At 43.0% G+C, this 14,268-nt stretch overlaps 1 protein-coding gene across 10 annotated transcripts in view; it reads right to left on the minus strand.

The window, feature by feature from the left end:
* DOCK9 (dedicator of cytokinesis 9) overlaps positions 1-14,268 on the minus strand; it is a 335,677-nt gene that overhangs the window by 39,717 nt on the left and 281,692 nt on the right. For all 10 annotated transcript variants that reach the window (XM_084627447.1, XM_084627439.1, XM_084627444.1 and 7 more), the window contains exons 42-45: positions 8,002-8,115; positions 7,642-7,857; positions 3,801-3,858; positions 1,003-1,109 (exon numbers count right to left, since the gene is read on the minus strand). In XM_084627447.1, coding sequence (XP_084483573.1) covers positions 1,003-1,109; positions 3,801-3,858; positions 7,642-7,857; positions 8,002-8,115 — 495 coding nt within the window. The remainder of the gene's footprint in view (positions 1-1,002; positions 1,110-3,800; positions 3,859-7,641; positions 7,858-8,001; positions 8,116-14,268) is intronic.

Raw genomic sequence — 14,268 nt, forward strand, 5'->3', positions numbered from 1 at the left:
GAGTCCCAAGGGGAAGCAGGAAAGTCTGAGTGGGAAAGACCCCTCCTCCCCCATGCCTACTAACTAACTAGCTACCTAACTATAGCTAAACTATCAAAACTGTGAGAGACTCTAAACTATATAGAATGAGCATGGAAGAACTAGGGGAACACTTGCCAAAGCAAGCCATCACAGTTCTAATGAGTGTCATGGGTGGTAAGAAGGAAATGAGGAGGCACTGGGTCGGCAGGGTCATATACTGAGCGCCACTCCAGGGGGCTCCACAGCCGACCCAATGGGTGCTGCTATGAAAAAACTTTCCGACAACTGTGCACATGGCATGTGCACACCTAACTGGAATCCACATGAGCAATCACTTGAAGAAGTTTTGATACTTCTGGGTTCCTAAAGTCAGAAGATCTTGGGAGTGTAGGCTTTGTAATCCTCCAAAGATGGCCTTAATAAGCACTGCTCAAATGGGACAAAGTGGTTATACTCCTACTTTATCAATCTTTTATGAATTGGCAGAAGTGAAAATATACAGATGGTAAATCAATCTATACCTTCACCCCAATTCAAACACATGGTATAAGTTAAATAACGTAATCAGATTACTAGTAGACATTACATAAATCTAAATCTACATCTTTGTTGGTGAAGTGGTCAAAATCTTTACTATGGTTAGTTCTGGATAGTATATAAAACAATCATCTTGTAGTTTGTCAGTTAGCATATTTTTTTTACCCCATGTAACAGTCTTTTTTACTTGTTTTTATGTACTTAGTTACTCTCTTTAGGTTACCTTTTTTTTTTCTTTGAGGATTTTGAACTACTGAAATGCTGCTGTTATTTTTCCAGAAATGTATACCCAGTTATTTAAAGGCTGGTCAGCTCAGTTAATCCATTTTATAATTAACTCCAAGAGTGAAATAGACAAATTTGAAAAATCATAAGATTAACACTGTAAAAGCAACAATTGTTTACGAGAGTTGATTTTAATAAATATGAATTTTGTTTACTCACTTCATTGAAGTGAACATCTTGCATCCCAACATCCTCCATCATTGAAGCCTCTTCATCTATATTTGGTGTGATTATTCTGAAAGTGGTACAGCCTTGCTTAAACATTCCTATTATTGAAAAAGAAAAATATACACATTAAATTCATTGCTATCCAAATATTTTTGTCCTTTCATTAGGATTACGTTAAGTCACGGTGCACCAGTTTTGACGGGACAGAAAATCCATGCTAATGTATCTGAATGCACCTACTACCAAAATGATAAAATAAAATTTGCAATGTGCTCAATGAATTATTTAAACCAACACATATCTTTAATATTTACTTTGGACATTGGAAGTAGTAAAAATTTCAGCAATATTTCTATTCTCTTTCCTCCAAAAAACCAAGGTGGTCAGGACCAATGTATTAATGGATAATATTCATTTATGACTGAAGATGGAAAAGGATTTATTGTTCTCTTGTAGCACTTAGTTTCCTAGATTACAGAGAAATATTCTGTGCTAAAACAAAGTGAAAAACGTCATTAAACTTTATGCAGTCAGAAATTACACAAACATAAGGTTTTGAAAAAAATTGTTTCAAGAGGTAAGTTGGTAGCATTGTGTACTTCTGCTGCAAAAAGCTAATGAGCACCATAAATCGCTTTTATGGACACCCAGCCAGCCAGTAGCTATAAAATACCTCGTAGTAGCTCTTCTCTAATTGCTCTACCTGTAAAAGGTTAAAAAATCTCACTGCTATGCAAAGGTAAAAGGAAGTGAGTGGGCACCTGGCCAAAAGAGCCAATGGGAAGGCTAGAACTTTTAAAAATTGAAACAAGACTCTTCTTTTGTTGATCTGTTGTTGTTCTTGGGGAGAGGAAGATAGGGAGCAGTTATGCTGTGAGAGGCTTGGGACAGGTATGAAAAATCATCAGTATCATACCTAGAAACTACTCATCTAAAACCCCAGATATGTAAGTAGATCAGGAAATATCTAGGAAGACACGATTAGGTTTATCCCTTTTATTTCTTTATGGCTTGTGGGTTGCTCTGTGCTAACCCCAGGCACTTTTGTTTGGCTTGTAACCTTTAAGCTGGACCGAAAGAGAGCTATTCTTGATGCTTAATCCTTGTAGGTTTGTTGTTTTTTTTTTTTAAATCTAGCAAAAGCCTAAGTTCCCAAATGTATTTTCTTCTTTTTTTATTAATAAAATTTACCTTTTTTAAGAACAGAACTGGATTTTTGTGTCTTAAGAGGTTTGTGCACATGTTGTTTAATTAGCTGGTGGCAACAGCTGATTTCCCTCACCCCCCTTCTTTCTCAGCTCTTCCTCAGAGGATGTATGAGAAAGGGCTTGAGGGTACCCTACAGGAAGGAATTCCCAAATGCATCTTTCTGGATTCTCAAAGGGGTTTTGCACTTGGGTGGCGGCAACATTTACCAATCCAAGGTCAGAGAAAAGCTGTAACCTTGGGAGTTCAATACAAGCCTGGAGTGGCCAGTATTAATTTTTAGAGTCCTTGCGGGCCCCCAGCTTCTGCACTCGAAGTGTCAGAGTGGGGAATCAGCCTTGACAAGCTCTGATAAAGATGTCATTCAGGAAGGGATAGAATTGGATACCGTGCAATCTGAGTCTCGCTATGATTACCTCCAGCATCATTATAAAGACTCTGAAGACCAAGCACAGGCCAAATGGGAGCATCTGATACTGATGCTTCCTGCTGTAAGCAAATCTTAGAAATCTGCGGTAGCACAGTTTGAGAGGAATATGGAGGTATTCACCAGATCCACTGAAATAAGAAAATCCCCGTGGAACAAGGATGACACTACAGAGGCCAGGGACTATCAATCCAACACTTCAATTTTTTCATCCATTTGTTGAGCCTTTTGAGGCTAAGAATGGCTTAAATTCGCCTCATGCACTTCAGAACAATGAAGATGACGGAGAAGAACCTTGAGAATTTTTCTTCTGAGGAATACCCTCTAATAGTCTCATATCTAAAAGATGAGATATCTTGTTCTGGATCAGATTGCACTTTGCAGGGTTGTTAGAGATAGGGAGCTGGATGAAGAACAGATAGGGTAGAGCCTGTCACTTGAGGGAGTATCTCTGATTCACCTTGTCCTTGATCCACTTGCCTATGGTTGATGTAACCCATTCCTCCAGGAAACAGGAAATTCTGCCCCCTGTTTTTTCATAGGAATGTTACAAATGTATCAGGACACCACTGGCTGGGAACTTTGGAGTCTTTCCAGTTATAAATGATCTTTTCCTTTAGATGGAAAGCAGGAAAAAACTTGAGTGAGCAAAAACCTTTTTCCTTCAGACAGCTGCTGGTACACAATCTCTAGACTAGTCTTTGAGCACTTCTAAAATTAAGTGGCTCACATAATAAATCTTCAAGGAAGTGTCCCAAAAAACCTAAGGGAGATATACTTGCATTTATTTTGGCCTCTTTTTTGTTTGGTGAATAAGAATGCTTACTGTTCTTTGCATGTTTAGAAAAGGACTAACTTCAGCAGTTAGGCTGAATGGGAATGGGAGTTGAGGCAGTAGCCATGGAGACTTCTTTTCTGAAAGCTTTGCTTAGATAGTTTACTAGCTTAAAACCCAATTTCTGCCCTTAAATACAGAGATGCAACTTTGACTTCCTTGAGAGGCATATACATGTACCTAACAGCGGATTTTTCCCCCTTAGTGAGCAATAACCCACCCAACCTGTCTCTCAGACAAATCAATGTTTTTTGTTAATCTCAAACTATAACGGATATAAAAAAATTATTGAAGTAATCATGGAGGAGTTTAAATTCATACCTTTGCGTGTCAGATATTCTGCCACCAGCGCCGCTACATGGACATAGCACATTGCTGCCTAAAGCATAATAGAAATAGTAAAAATGTTACAAATGGTAATTATAATGGAACTTCTAACACAAATAACTTACATATACAGAAAACATACACATTTTTAAAAGCTCAAGCAGGCCCTAGTTTTAAAAGCAAGGCAGAAGATACAAGTCCTAATCCTAATTGATTAGGCAATGGGTCTGGTTCACAACAAACCTGAGAAATCTTCTGTGGCCCAAAATATGGAGATGTGAAAATAGATGTCTTAAATTGAGGGTGGTGCACCAATCACCTGGATCCAAGAAGGGAATAATAGAGGCTAGGGAGACCATGCGGGACTTCAATTTCTTGAGATAAGTGTAAGGAAACGCAGGTCTAGGATGGGTCTGAGACCTCCTTTGGCCTTCGGGATTAGGAAATAATGGGAGTAGAACCCTTTTCCTCTCAAGCTCTGAGGTATCTCCTGCATGGCCCCTATCTGGAAGAGGGCTTGCACCTCCTGGGCTAAAACCTGTGAGAAGGGTCCCTGAAAAGGAATGGGGAAGGGAAGGATGGAAATAAACTGGAGAGTGTAATCTTCCTCCACCATAGTTAGTGTCCAGCCGTCCGAGGTGATGAGGGACCATACCAGGCTGAAGCCAGAGAGACGGTCTGAAAACAAAAGTGGGGCAGGATCTGGTACAAGAACTGGTATAACTCCCTTGGGCACCTCATCAAAAGTTTTGTTTGGAGCCTCCCGAGTATCTGTGAGGGCCCGGTAGTGAGGCTGAAGCAGGTAGGGGCAGTTGTCTGCATTTATAACCCGTTTTGCTTCTTAAACAGCTCCTGATGTGAGAAGCAAACTGGTTGTTGAGGCCTGAAGTGTTTTCTCAAAGATGCCGGAGCACAGAGACCCAGGGATTTGAGAATGGCTCTAGAATCCTTCAGGCCGCAAACCTTCGCATCTGTTTGTTCGGAGAGGAGAGAAGTGCCTTCAAACGGAAGATCCTGGATGGACTGTGGAACCTCTGTTGGCAGACCTGAGGACTGGAGCCAAGAGCATCTACGTATGACCACTGCAGAAGCCATGGATTTAGCAACCATATCTGCCGGGATGCCTGTACTGAACCTGTAGGGAGACCCTAGTCACAGACTTTCCTTCCTTCACCAGCGTGGAAAACTTCTGTCTTGACTTCTGGGGAAGAGAGCCCTTGAACTTCATCATAGATTCTCAAACATTAAAATCACATCTCCCCAGCAACACCTGCTGGTTGGAGATGCAGAGCTGTAGACCCTCTGCATAATAATCTTTTCTGCCAAAAAGGTCTACTCTCTTCGCATCCTTTGCTTTGGGGGTCGCTCCTTGCTGATACTGTCTGTCCCCCCTATTGGCCACCAAGAGCACCAGGGACCCTGGAGGGAGGAGGAAGTACTCATAGCCTGGAGTGGGAACAAAGTACTTCTTTTTGGTCCTTTTTGTCGTAGGAGGTAGGAAGTATGGGGCTTGCCACAGGGCTTTCATTTCCCATAATGGCCTCATTGAGAAGGTGGGCCACCTTTGAGGGGCCCACAGCAGTCAAGATATTGACCAGGTTGTGGGAGGATTTTTTGACTACCTCCACTTCCAGCCCCAAATTCAAAACCATACTTTTCAACAGCTCCTGGTGAGTTGTGAAGTTGTCGTGAGGGGGGATACATGCGCCCCAGACACTGCCTCATCCAGGGAGGAGGAGGAAGAAGCCTGCACCAGCAGGGGGTCCTCTTCCTCTCCTTCTGCACCAACCAGGTCCCATAGATCTAGGTTTTGAGGCTCGGTACCAGAATCCAGGTCGGGCGCTGGCCATAGGGACAGGGGAGCTCTTCTTTCCGAGATTATGGAGTACAGTAGCTGGAAGAGAGCCCTGGCATCAGGGGAAACACCCAGAGATTCCAAAATGGCCACTGCATCTGCACAGACCAGTGCCCACTGTGCCAAGTACTTGGCAGTACCCCTGTGCCCAGATTCGCCAACTGATAGGGCTGCCCAGGTGGAAACGGGAAATGGTTCCTCGAGTGGGAACATGGCTCTGTTTCTGAGTCCTATGACAAACTTTCCTCCGAAGATCATGGAGGAGTGGTACCCACTGGTGCTTGGGAATGGTGCTGAGGTGGGAAGACCTGCATCAAGGCAAGCAGGGACCTAGATGGCACTGAGGAGGCTGGTACCAAATGGGAGCCCAGGGCTGCATGCTCCCTTCTACTCCCAGGCGCTGATATTTGTACTGTCAGCAACAAAGCGGTACCAACAGCGCCAGCAGATTCTTGGCCACAACTGGGGTAGACAGCATTGTGATCCTGCTGGTGCTGCATTGCCCCTCCAGTGCCAAAGAATGGTCAGGGACTGGACTTAACAGAGACTTCCTATGAGGTGGAGTCGACACTGCTGCCCATGGAGCAGTGGCAGAGGAGTGGCCAGACTCAGGTCGCATTCCACTGTGCTCCCCATGTTTGATTCTCTTCACAGTTGGGGAACATCCCCTCTTGGCCACTTGCATCTTATGCTTTTTCTTCGGCACTGGTGAAGAAGAATGGTGCTGAGACACTCTCACGGCAGGAGGTGCACTCCACACTGAAGTAGAGGTACTGGGTGCTGAGTTGGACTGGCTTGGCTCCGATGAGGGATGGACTGCTGCCTCCATCAGGAGGGACTTCAGCCTGGCCTCTCTTTCCTTCTTTGTATGGGGCCTGAAGTCCTGACAGATCTGGCAGGGGTTCCTGATATGAGTTCTCTCCCAGGCACTTCCGCACTCCAGCTGTCTGGTCACTCACAGGCCTGGGTTTGCTGCAGGAGGCACAGGGCTTGAAATCTGGGGACCAAGGCATGCCCCGGCACTGGGGGCAGATGAAACTCTGCCAATAGGGTGAGAAAATGTCAACTAACTATATACAACTAAACTACAACAGTCCAAACTGAGAAAATAAAGAACTGGGATAGAGAAACAAAGGAAAAGGACTAAAGTAAGACCACTGAATAAGGTTTGCCAAAGCAGGAGCCGCTGTTCCAGTGACCGTCATGAGCGGTAAGAAGGAAGTGAGAGGGTGTGGAGCTGGCCAGGCCCCTTATACCAGCACATGAGCACAAGGCACCAGGTGGCACTGGAGCCAGCCTGATGGATACCACTGAGGGAAAAAATCTCTGACGACTGGGCATACAGTGCACGCACACCTAACATGGAATAGACATGAGCGAGCATTCAAAGATCATTTTGTGTCACTGAGAACAAACATCCAGAAAGAGCTGAGACACATTCTACCTGCTGATTAGATATCTTCATTTACATTGATCAAAGCATATCTAATTGTTTTTTCCTAACATACTAGAAATACATATTTTCACAACAGAATGGTAGTATCACATAGCATTTTGTTGTGAAAAAAATCAATAACATTTATTTTAAATACATAAATTTTCTGCAAACACTCAAAATTAGAATTATTCAAGCTGGCAGTGTGCAACTAATTTGGAAACAAAACCTTAAATAGCAGCTGTTGGATGGCTTCAATTACATTAAGGCTGTAAGCTACTGATAAGTGAGGGGAATTTCTAACTAGAGGGCATGCCTCCTGTAGCTCATGCAGAACATCCCTGCCTTAATATTACATCATGCTATGACAGTTTTACATATGTATTACATAGACAGTCAGAGACCATGGTAACTTATTAATTTTTATGGGCAGCATGGAAAGCTATGAGAACTATTAACACAACCGTTATCTAGCATGGGAAATGCTGAGGGAAAAACAAGCACATTGATTAAGCAGCTAAAATATTTTGCTTTTCATCTGCTACCTCTGAAAGATCCCCATTTTTAACATGAATTCTTGCCATGCTGTCTAGCCACGTCTTCCTGAGTTCAGGTGTGCTGGCATAAGACTTTGCCAAACTGTACTGGAGATCCACAAGCATTTCTGGATCATTCTCATGCTCCTTCATTTGAGCTGTAGCCATTAAGACTGTACGAATCCGCTTTGTCAAATCCTTTACGTCAGAAGAGAATGTAGTATGCTAAAATAAATTTTAAAAAAGTTTAAGAATTGTGTATTTTTTATTCCTTTCATAATCCAACCGATAGAATATTAGACTTTAAGGAACTATTTTCAAACAAACTCTCTGGAAGCCTTTATGCAGTATGAAAAAGTCAGTACTAACCTTAATAAGTCTGTCATTGTTGGCACAGTTGTTAATTATGGAAAGAGATTGCTGAAATCTAGTTCCTCCAATTCCAACAACATCAGCGATCAGCTGACTTACTGAAATAACCACCTTGACAAGAAAAAAAAAATCTAGTAAATGTATGTTTACATCCTGCAAGTATTCCTAAAAGATTTTTAGTTCAGAAGGTAGGTATGTGTTCTTTTTAATTGACAATTTTTTCTAATATGATAACTTAACAGTAAAATGTCAAAAGCTTACAATTAAATGACAAATAGACAATTTGAACTTACTGCAAACGTGTCTTCTCATAAAGGAAAGCTACTTACTGTATCGTAACTGCAGTTCTTCGAGATATGTGGTCCCTATCTGTATTCTACTCTGGGTATGCATGTGTTCCATGAGCCAGGAGTTGGAGAATTCTTGCAAGCAGTTTTTGCTGGATGGCACCTAACTCCCTGGTCTCCAAACCGAGGGTATAAGGGGCAGGGTGGATCAACTGCCTTTCCAGTTCCTTCTCTATTTTGAATCCAGATGTGATCCAAAGCAGAGGGGAAGGAGGGTGGCTAGTGGGATACAGATAGAGACCACATGTTTCAAAGAACTCGTTACAATAAGGTAAGCAACTTTTCTTTCTTCAAGTGTTGGTCCTGTGTGTATTCTACTGTTGCTGACTGACAAGCAGTACTCAGAGGAAGAGAGTGCAAAGATGCAGGTGGTACACTGCTTGTAGAACCACTGTCCTAAAGAAAGTGTCAGAGGAGTCTTAGATCAAGGTGTAATATCTTGTCAATGTGTGGATGGAACTCCACGAAGCTGCCCTGCAAATCTCAAGGAGGGGCACTTCCTGAAGCAATGCTACGGAGTCTGTTTGTGCCCTCAGAGTGAGTCCTTGCCCATGTGAGGGAGGAAGTTGTTAACTGATAACAGAGTAGCATACAGCCAGAGATCCACATAGAGATTTTCTGAGAGGATACAGCTTGTCCTCAAACTCATTCTGCTATGGCAATTAACAGTCCAGGTGACTTTCTGATCAGTTTCATTCTAAGCAGATAAAATGCCAGTCGTCACATATTGAGGGAATAAAGTCTTCTCTCCTTGCTATAGGCATAGGGGTTCGGGAAGAACACAGGTTAGTGCATTGACTGGTTTACATGAATTTCTAAACAATCCTAGGAGTGAATTTTGGGTGTAGCCAGAGTGAGACTTTGTCCTCATGGAATACTGTGTTTGGTGGATTGGCCAACAGGGTCCCAAGTTCACCTATCTTTCTGGCCATAGTGATGTCAGTCAGGAAGGTGACCTTCACTGACATGTGAGATATGGAACATGTAGTCAGTGGTTCAAAGGGTGACTTAGGAGGTGCCCGGTGAGTGAACAAGAAGTCTGCTCCTTTAGTCGGAACAAAATATTGCTTTCCTGCCCTCTTGGGGATAGGGGCACAGGTAAGCAGAGTGTGCCATATAGCTTTTGTCCATTCTAGTATGCCTTCATTTACCTGGAGTGTAATCTGACTGGATCCTGTAGGCTGTAGGATATCCAGACCCTTATGTTGAAAATCCTGGACCTCCTTTAAGGAGATTTGGAGCGCTTCTGCTACTCTCCTAACAGGTCTTGAGATTGTCTATGACTGTTTGGGGGAAACAGTGAGGCTGGAGCAACCACTTCATTTGGTGAGGAGGATGACACCCCTGTCAGTACCAGTGGTACCAGCTGATCTCGTTAGTCTTTCTCCTCCTTCCATGGGCTCAAGGGAAAGTTCTGGTTGACTCCTTGGAGAAGAGGGGTGGTAAAATTCCCTGTTGGATTGCACAGATTCCAGGTACCATGGACCCCAATAAAGCCAGTATGAGGGGTCAAAAGTCCCCCTCTCTCTCAGCATTGGGTACACCAGTCCCGAGGAGGAGTCCCTGTTAGTTTGGCCAAGGCTGGTTCAAGGAGGCTCTCAACCTTCTGTCTGGGCTGATCTCTTTAGGTGGAGGTGAAGCTGGTTCCCCCAGTACATCCAACTCTCCAGACAATGAAAAGGTTGGATCCGGCTCCATCGATGATGCTGTTGGGGAAACCATGACTAGTGGATGGGATAGGAGAGAGACTTCTTCCAGCATCACTGATTCCCACTGGTGGTAGAATCTCCCTGGTTAGGACTGATCCTGATAACAAGGGAGTCTGAGAGGATGAAAATATCTTCTGAAGTGGTATAACTCATTGGTCCCTTTGGAGGTTGTCTCGTGTCACTCTGTACCATCAGAGTAGGTGTACAGGGCAGTTCCTTATGGGGCTGTGATGGTACCGTCGATGAATGAGTTTCTGACAGTACCAGTTTTTGACAGTACCAGTGGTTCCCGGTCTTTCAGGTCCCAGTGTTTTGTTTGAGTTGGTACCCACAGTCAGTGTCAAAGTTGATACGGAGGCTGATACTGAATGAATCTTTCTTGTACGTGCCTTCTGATCATGCCCAGGAGGGGGCCTAAATCCTTGTGGCCTGGGTCTGAAGGCTCACCAACTTGGGCGGGGCTGGGGAGGAATCTTTCCTCTTAAAAGGTATAGGAAGGGATCTGCTTTTATGTTTGTGCCCTTTACTCTCATGAGAGGTCCCAATGAATGACCTTTCCCTTGCTTCTGTCTGCTCTGGAGTCTGACACAGTGCTAGTGGGTGTGCTCCTTGATGACCCTGGCTGATATAGAAAAGGGTCTCCCAAGTTTGGGTCTGACTGAGGCCTCATTGTGCACTCTGTAAGGTGCTTCCAAAGCCAAAATTCTTGCATCTGCCGTGTTCAGCTGGGGAAAGAGTGGCAGAAAGAGTCTGCACTTAGTGGAAACATGAGTTTCTCTGAAGCAGTGGTTGTTCCAGACTGAAAAGAAGCAGGGGCAAGAGAGAGTTTTTGAAGCCTGGTATCCTGGTCATAATCTAAGTCCTATGCTGGGAGACCAGGAGTTTAGCTAGGGTAGGGATTTTAAGACTACCTAACGGGGGAACTCTAAAAAATAACAATAAAAACTAAGAACAATATGTAATTTTGAATAATTACAGGAAGCAGAGAAAAGATCAGTTTTGGGCACTGGCGGATTCCAACTCAGGCCATGTGGCAGTAAGAAGAAACTGGAGAGGGCGTTGCTGCAGAGCATATGAGTAAGGGGGCAGATGTGGAGCAGCAGACGCTGCTTGTAAGAATTCTCTGGACTCAGGTACATGGAGCGCATGCGTCCCCACAGTAGAATACATATAGTGACCTGCATTCAAAGAGCAACAGTAGAATCCTCTGGTCTGGAAACAGACCCACATAGGTCACAGAAGCAGCAGAAACTCTCAGTGCCTTAGTCCCAACCTACATAAGCCCCAGAACTGTATCACAGTCCCCGTCTGCTGCTTCTCTGCCACCCCACACAGATTCTGCAAGCAGCTCTGCTTTGCTGATACCTTTGGGTGTTGGTGGCAGCCCTCCTTCCTTCCATCTTATAATCCAACAGTCAGCCTCGAGACAGAGGATTCTACTGTATATAAGTGTGATGTTGTCTGATTAAAATATGACCATGTAGATCATTGTTGCTACCCATATTATATAATTGCAACAAATCTTGTACAAAGTGTGTCAAGTAAGGTGTCTATGGAAATGTTTTGACTTGCTGAATATGATTATGCTATTTGTATGCACGTATCATTTTTGTATCTAAAGTTATGAATATTAACTATATACCTGTATTTCAAATGTTTGCTCATGTGGTAACATCCACAAGGTAGTTAGCCTGCATACCTTGAAGAAACTATTCAAGTTAAATGGCTCATCGAGAAACACTTAACTCACAATGGACCATAGGAGACGCCTATCTACACTGAATGGACTTTCCTGTGATGGCCTCTACTATGATCAAGCAAAATCATGCATGGACATGTGACTTGCCCATGTGATTCAAAACTCCATCTTGTTACCTGTAATGTTCCACAGAGAGAACAATGGGAAGAAGCTTTAAAAGGCCCTGGAAACATTTCCCTTTTGCCTCTTTCCTGCTCGAACCTCTGGACTATGGACTTACACTAATGGGAGCATTCTAACCAAGGGACTGATGACCTTTCAATGATTTGGAAGCAACCAGAGACTAGACTTAAGCCTGCAGTTTATTCCACCACTGCTACAAGAACCAAGAACTTTGCAATTATTGTATGTATTTGATTCCTTTAGCCAATTTTAACTCTCACCTTTCTTTCTTTCTTTCTTTCTTTCTTTCTTTCTTTCTTTCTTTCTTTCTTTCTTTCTCTCTTTTTATAAATAAACCTTTAGATTTTAGATACTAAAGGATTGGCAACAGCATGATTATTGGGTAAGATTTGAGTTATATATTGACCTAGATATGTGGTTGGTCCTTTGGGATCAGAAGAACCCTTTCGTTTGATGAAATTGGTTTTAAATAACCACTCATTTTTAAGTCTAGTGTCTGGGTGCTGAATCCAGGACTGGAATGCCTAAGGAGACTGCTTTTCTGACTTCTTGTTAGCCAGCGTGGTAAAACAGAAGTTTACTTTTTTTGATGATTTGGTATATCTTTTTTCCCCAGTTTTGGGGTGTGTCTCCTCTATTTCTCAGCAGTTTGTCCTGAATTTGGTATTCTCAGTTGTGATCCACGGAGGCATGGTTACAACAGTTTGTTATAAACCCTTTGCAGAGTTTAGTTAACCCAGCAATTTACATACCAGGTATAAAACAAAACATTTGCTACCCAGAAATAAAGTATGACATGACATTTTCTAGCAACAACAATCAGACAGCCTAGTGTTTTACTGCTATTTTACTACAGTAAACAGATTTGCACTACTACCTTTACATCAAATTATTTGGTTGTAAGCTGGAACTTTTCTGCAAGATTTTTGCCTCACGAAGGTGATAGAAGAATTGTGTGACATGCATACACTATATTCACATGAGATGAACCTGTATGTTAATAACTGCAACAATCCCAGAACTTAGGTCACCCAAGCAGAGAAGCCGGTTCTTTTAATACTGTTTCAAAGCTCTTAGTTTGGAGGACTGATGGGGAAGAGAAGAGAAAAAGAAGGGGAGACCTAGGAAGATGACAGGTTGATTATGCTTAGGGCCTGTCAGCCTTCAGATATAAATTAATCAGACAGTTATTTTAACATTGTGACACTGCAGCCTATATTCTTCATAGCTGTATGATTATAATGTAATTATGATACATTTTGAACAAGATGGGTCATGTGAGGTGAGGTCACTGGAAAAGTTATGATTTGCTAAATATGATTATCCTATTTGTGTGCATGTATCATTTTTGTAACTGAAGTTATAAATATTGACTATGTATCTGTATTCCAAATGTGCTTACTGCGAGTAACATCCACAGCTAGCCTTTCAGGTACAACAATGAAGAAGCTAGACAGGGCAGAAGGCCCATCAGCAAAGACAATGGACTACCAAAGGGCTCAGCCTTCCTGTAAACGTCCCAGTTGGCCTGTAAGTAATGGCCGCTATGACTCAGCAAGGGCACCTGACCAGACCACATGATACTGAACTCCATTTTGGGTACCTGTATTTTTCCACAAACTGGGCTGGGAACTGAATTTGGAACAAAGGGTTCCAGCCATGTGGTAAAGCTATATAAGGTGGAGTATGACACCATCTGGGGGCCTCATTCCCCACATAAGAGAACTCCCAGAAACACCTGAAGAACAAAGACTGAACTGGGGAAAGTGTGCTCCCAGGCTAAAGGCATTTCTAGCCAGTGTATGGAAACCTGGTGGACTGCTTGTATCACCAGCAAGGGTGAGAAATTGCTAATTCGTATCCAATCTATCTAGTATTTTAGGCTAAGTTATACGTTTTGTTTATTTGCTAGGTAATCTGCTTTGATCTGTTTGTATCACTTAAAATCTATCTTTTTGCAGTTAATAAACTTGTTTTTTGCTTTACCTAAACCAGTATGCCTTTGAGTGAAGTGTCTGGAGAAAAAAAATCTCAGCTTGGTTAAAACAAACTTTTTGCATATTCCTCTCCACATCGAGGGAGGGGCAAACTAAGTAATAAATCCATACTGGTCAGAGTTTTGACCAGGGCAAGATGGTATAGCTCTGGGGACTTAGTCTGGGGAGCTGGGGATTATCTTGGCTGTAGCCTCTCTATTGTTGGTTCATGCAGTGGCTGTAACTGCAGCTGTGTGTCCCCCTGCCTGTGTGAATGCTGGTGGCAGTGTAGGACTGGGAGTAGTCTACAACTAGCTTGTCACAGCAGCACAGTGTGAGAGGGAGCCCAG

The sequence above is a fragment of the Lepidochelys olivacea genome (genome assembly GCF_965140295.1).
Source record: "Lepidochelys olivacea isolate rLepOli2 genome assembly, chromosome: 1".
Classification (NCBI taxonomy): Eukaryota; Metazoa; Chordata; order Testudines; family Cheloniidae; genus Lepidochelys; species Lepidochelys olivacea.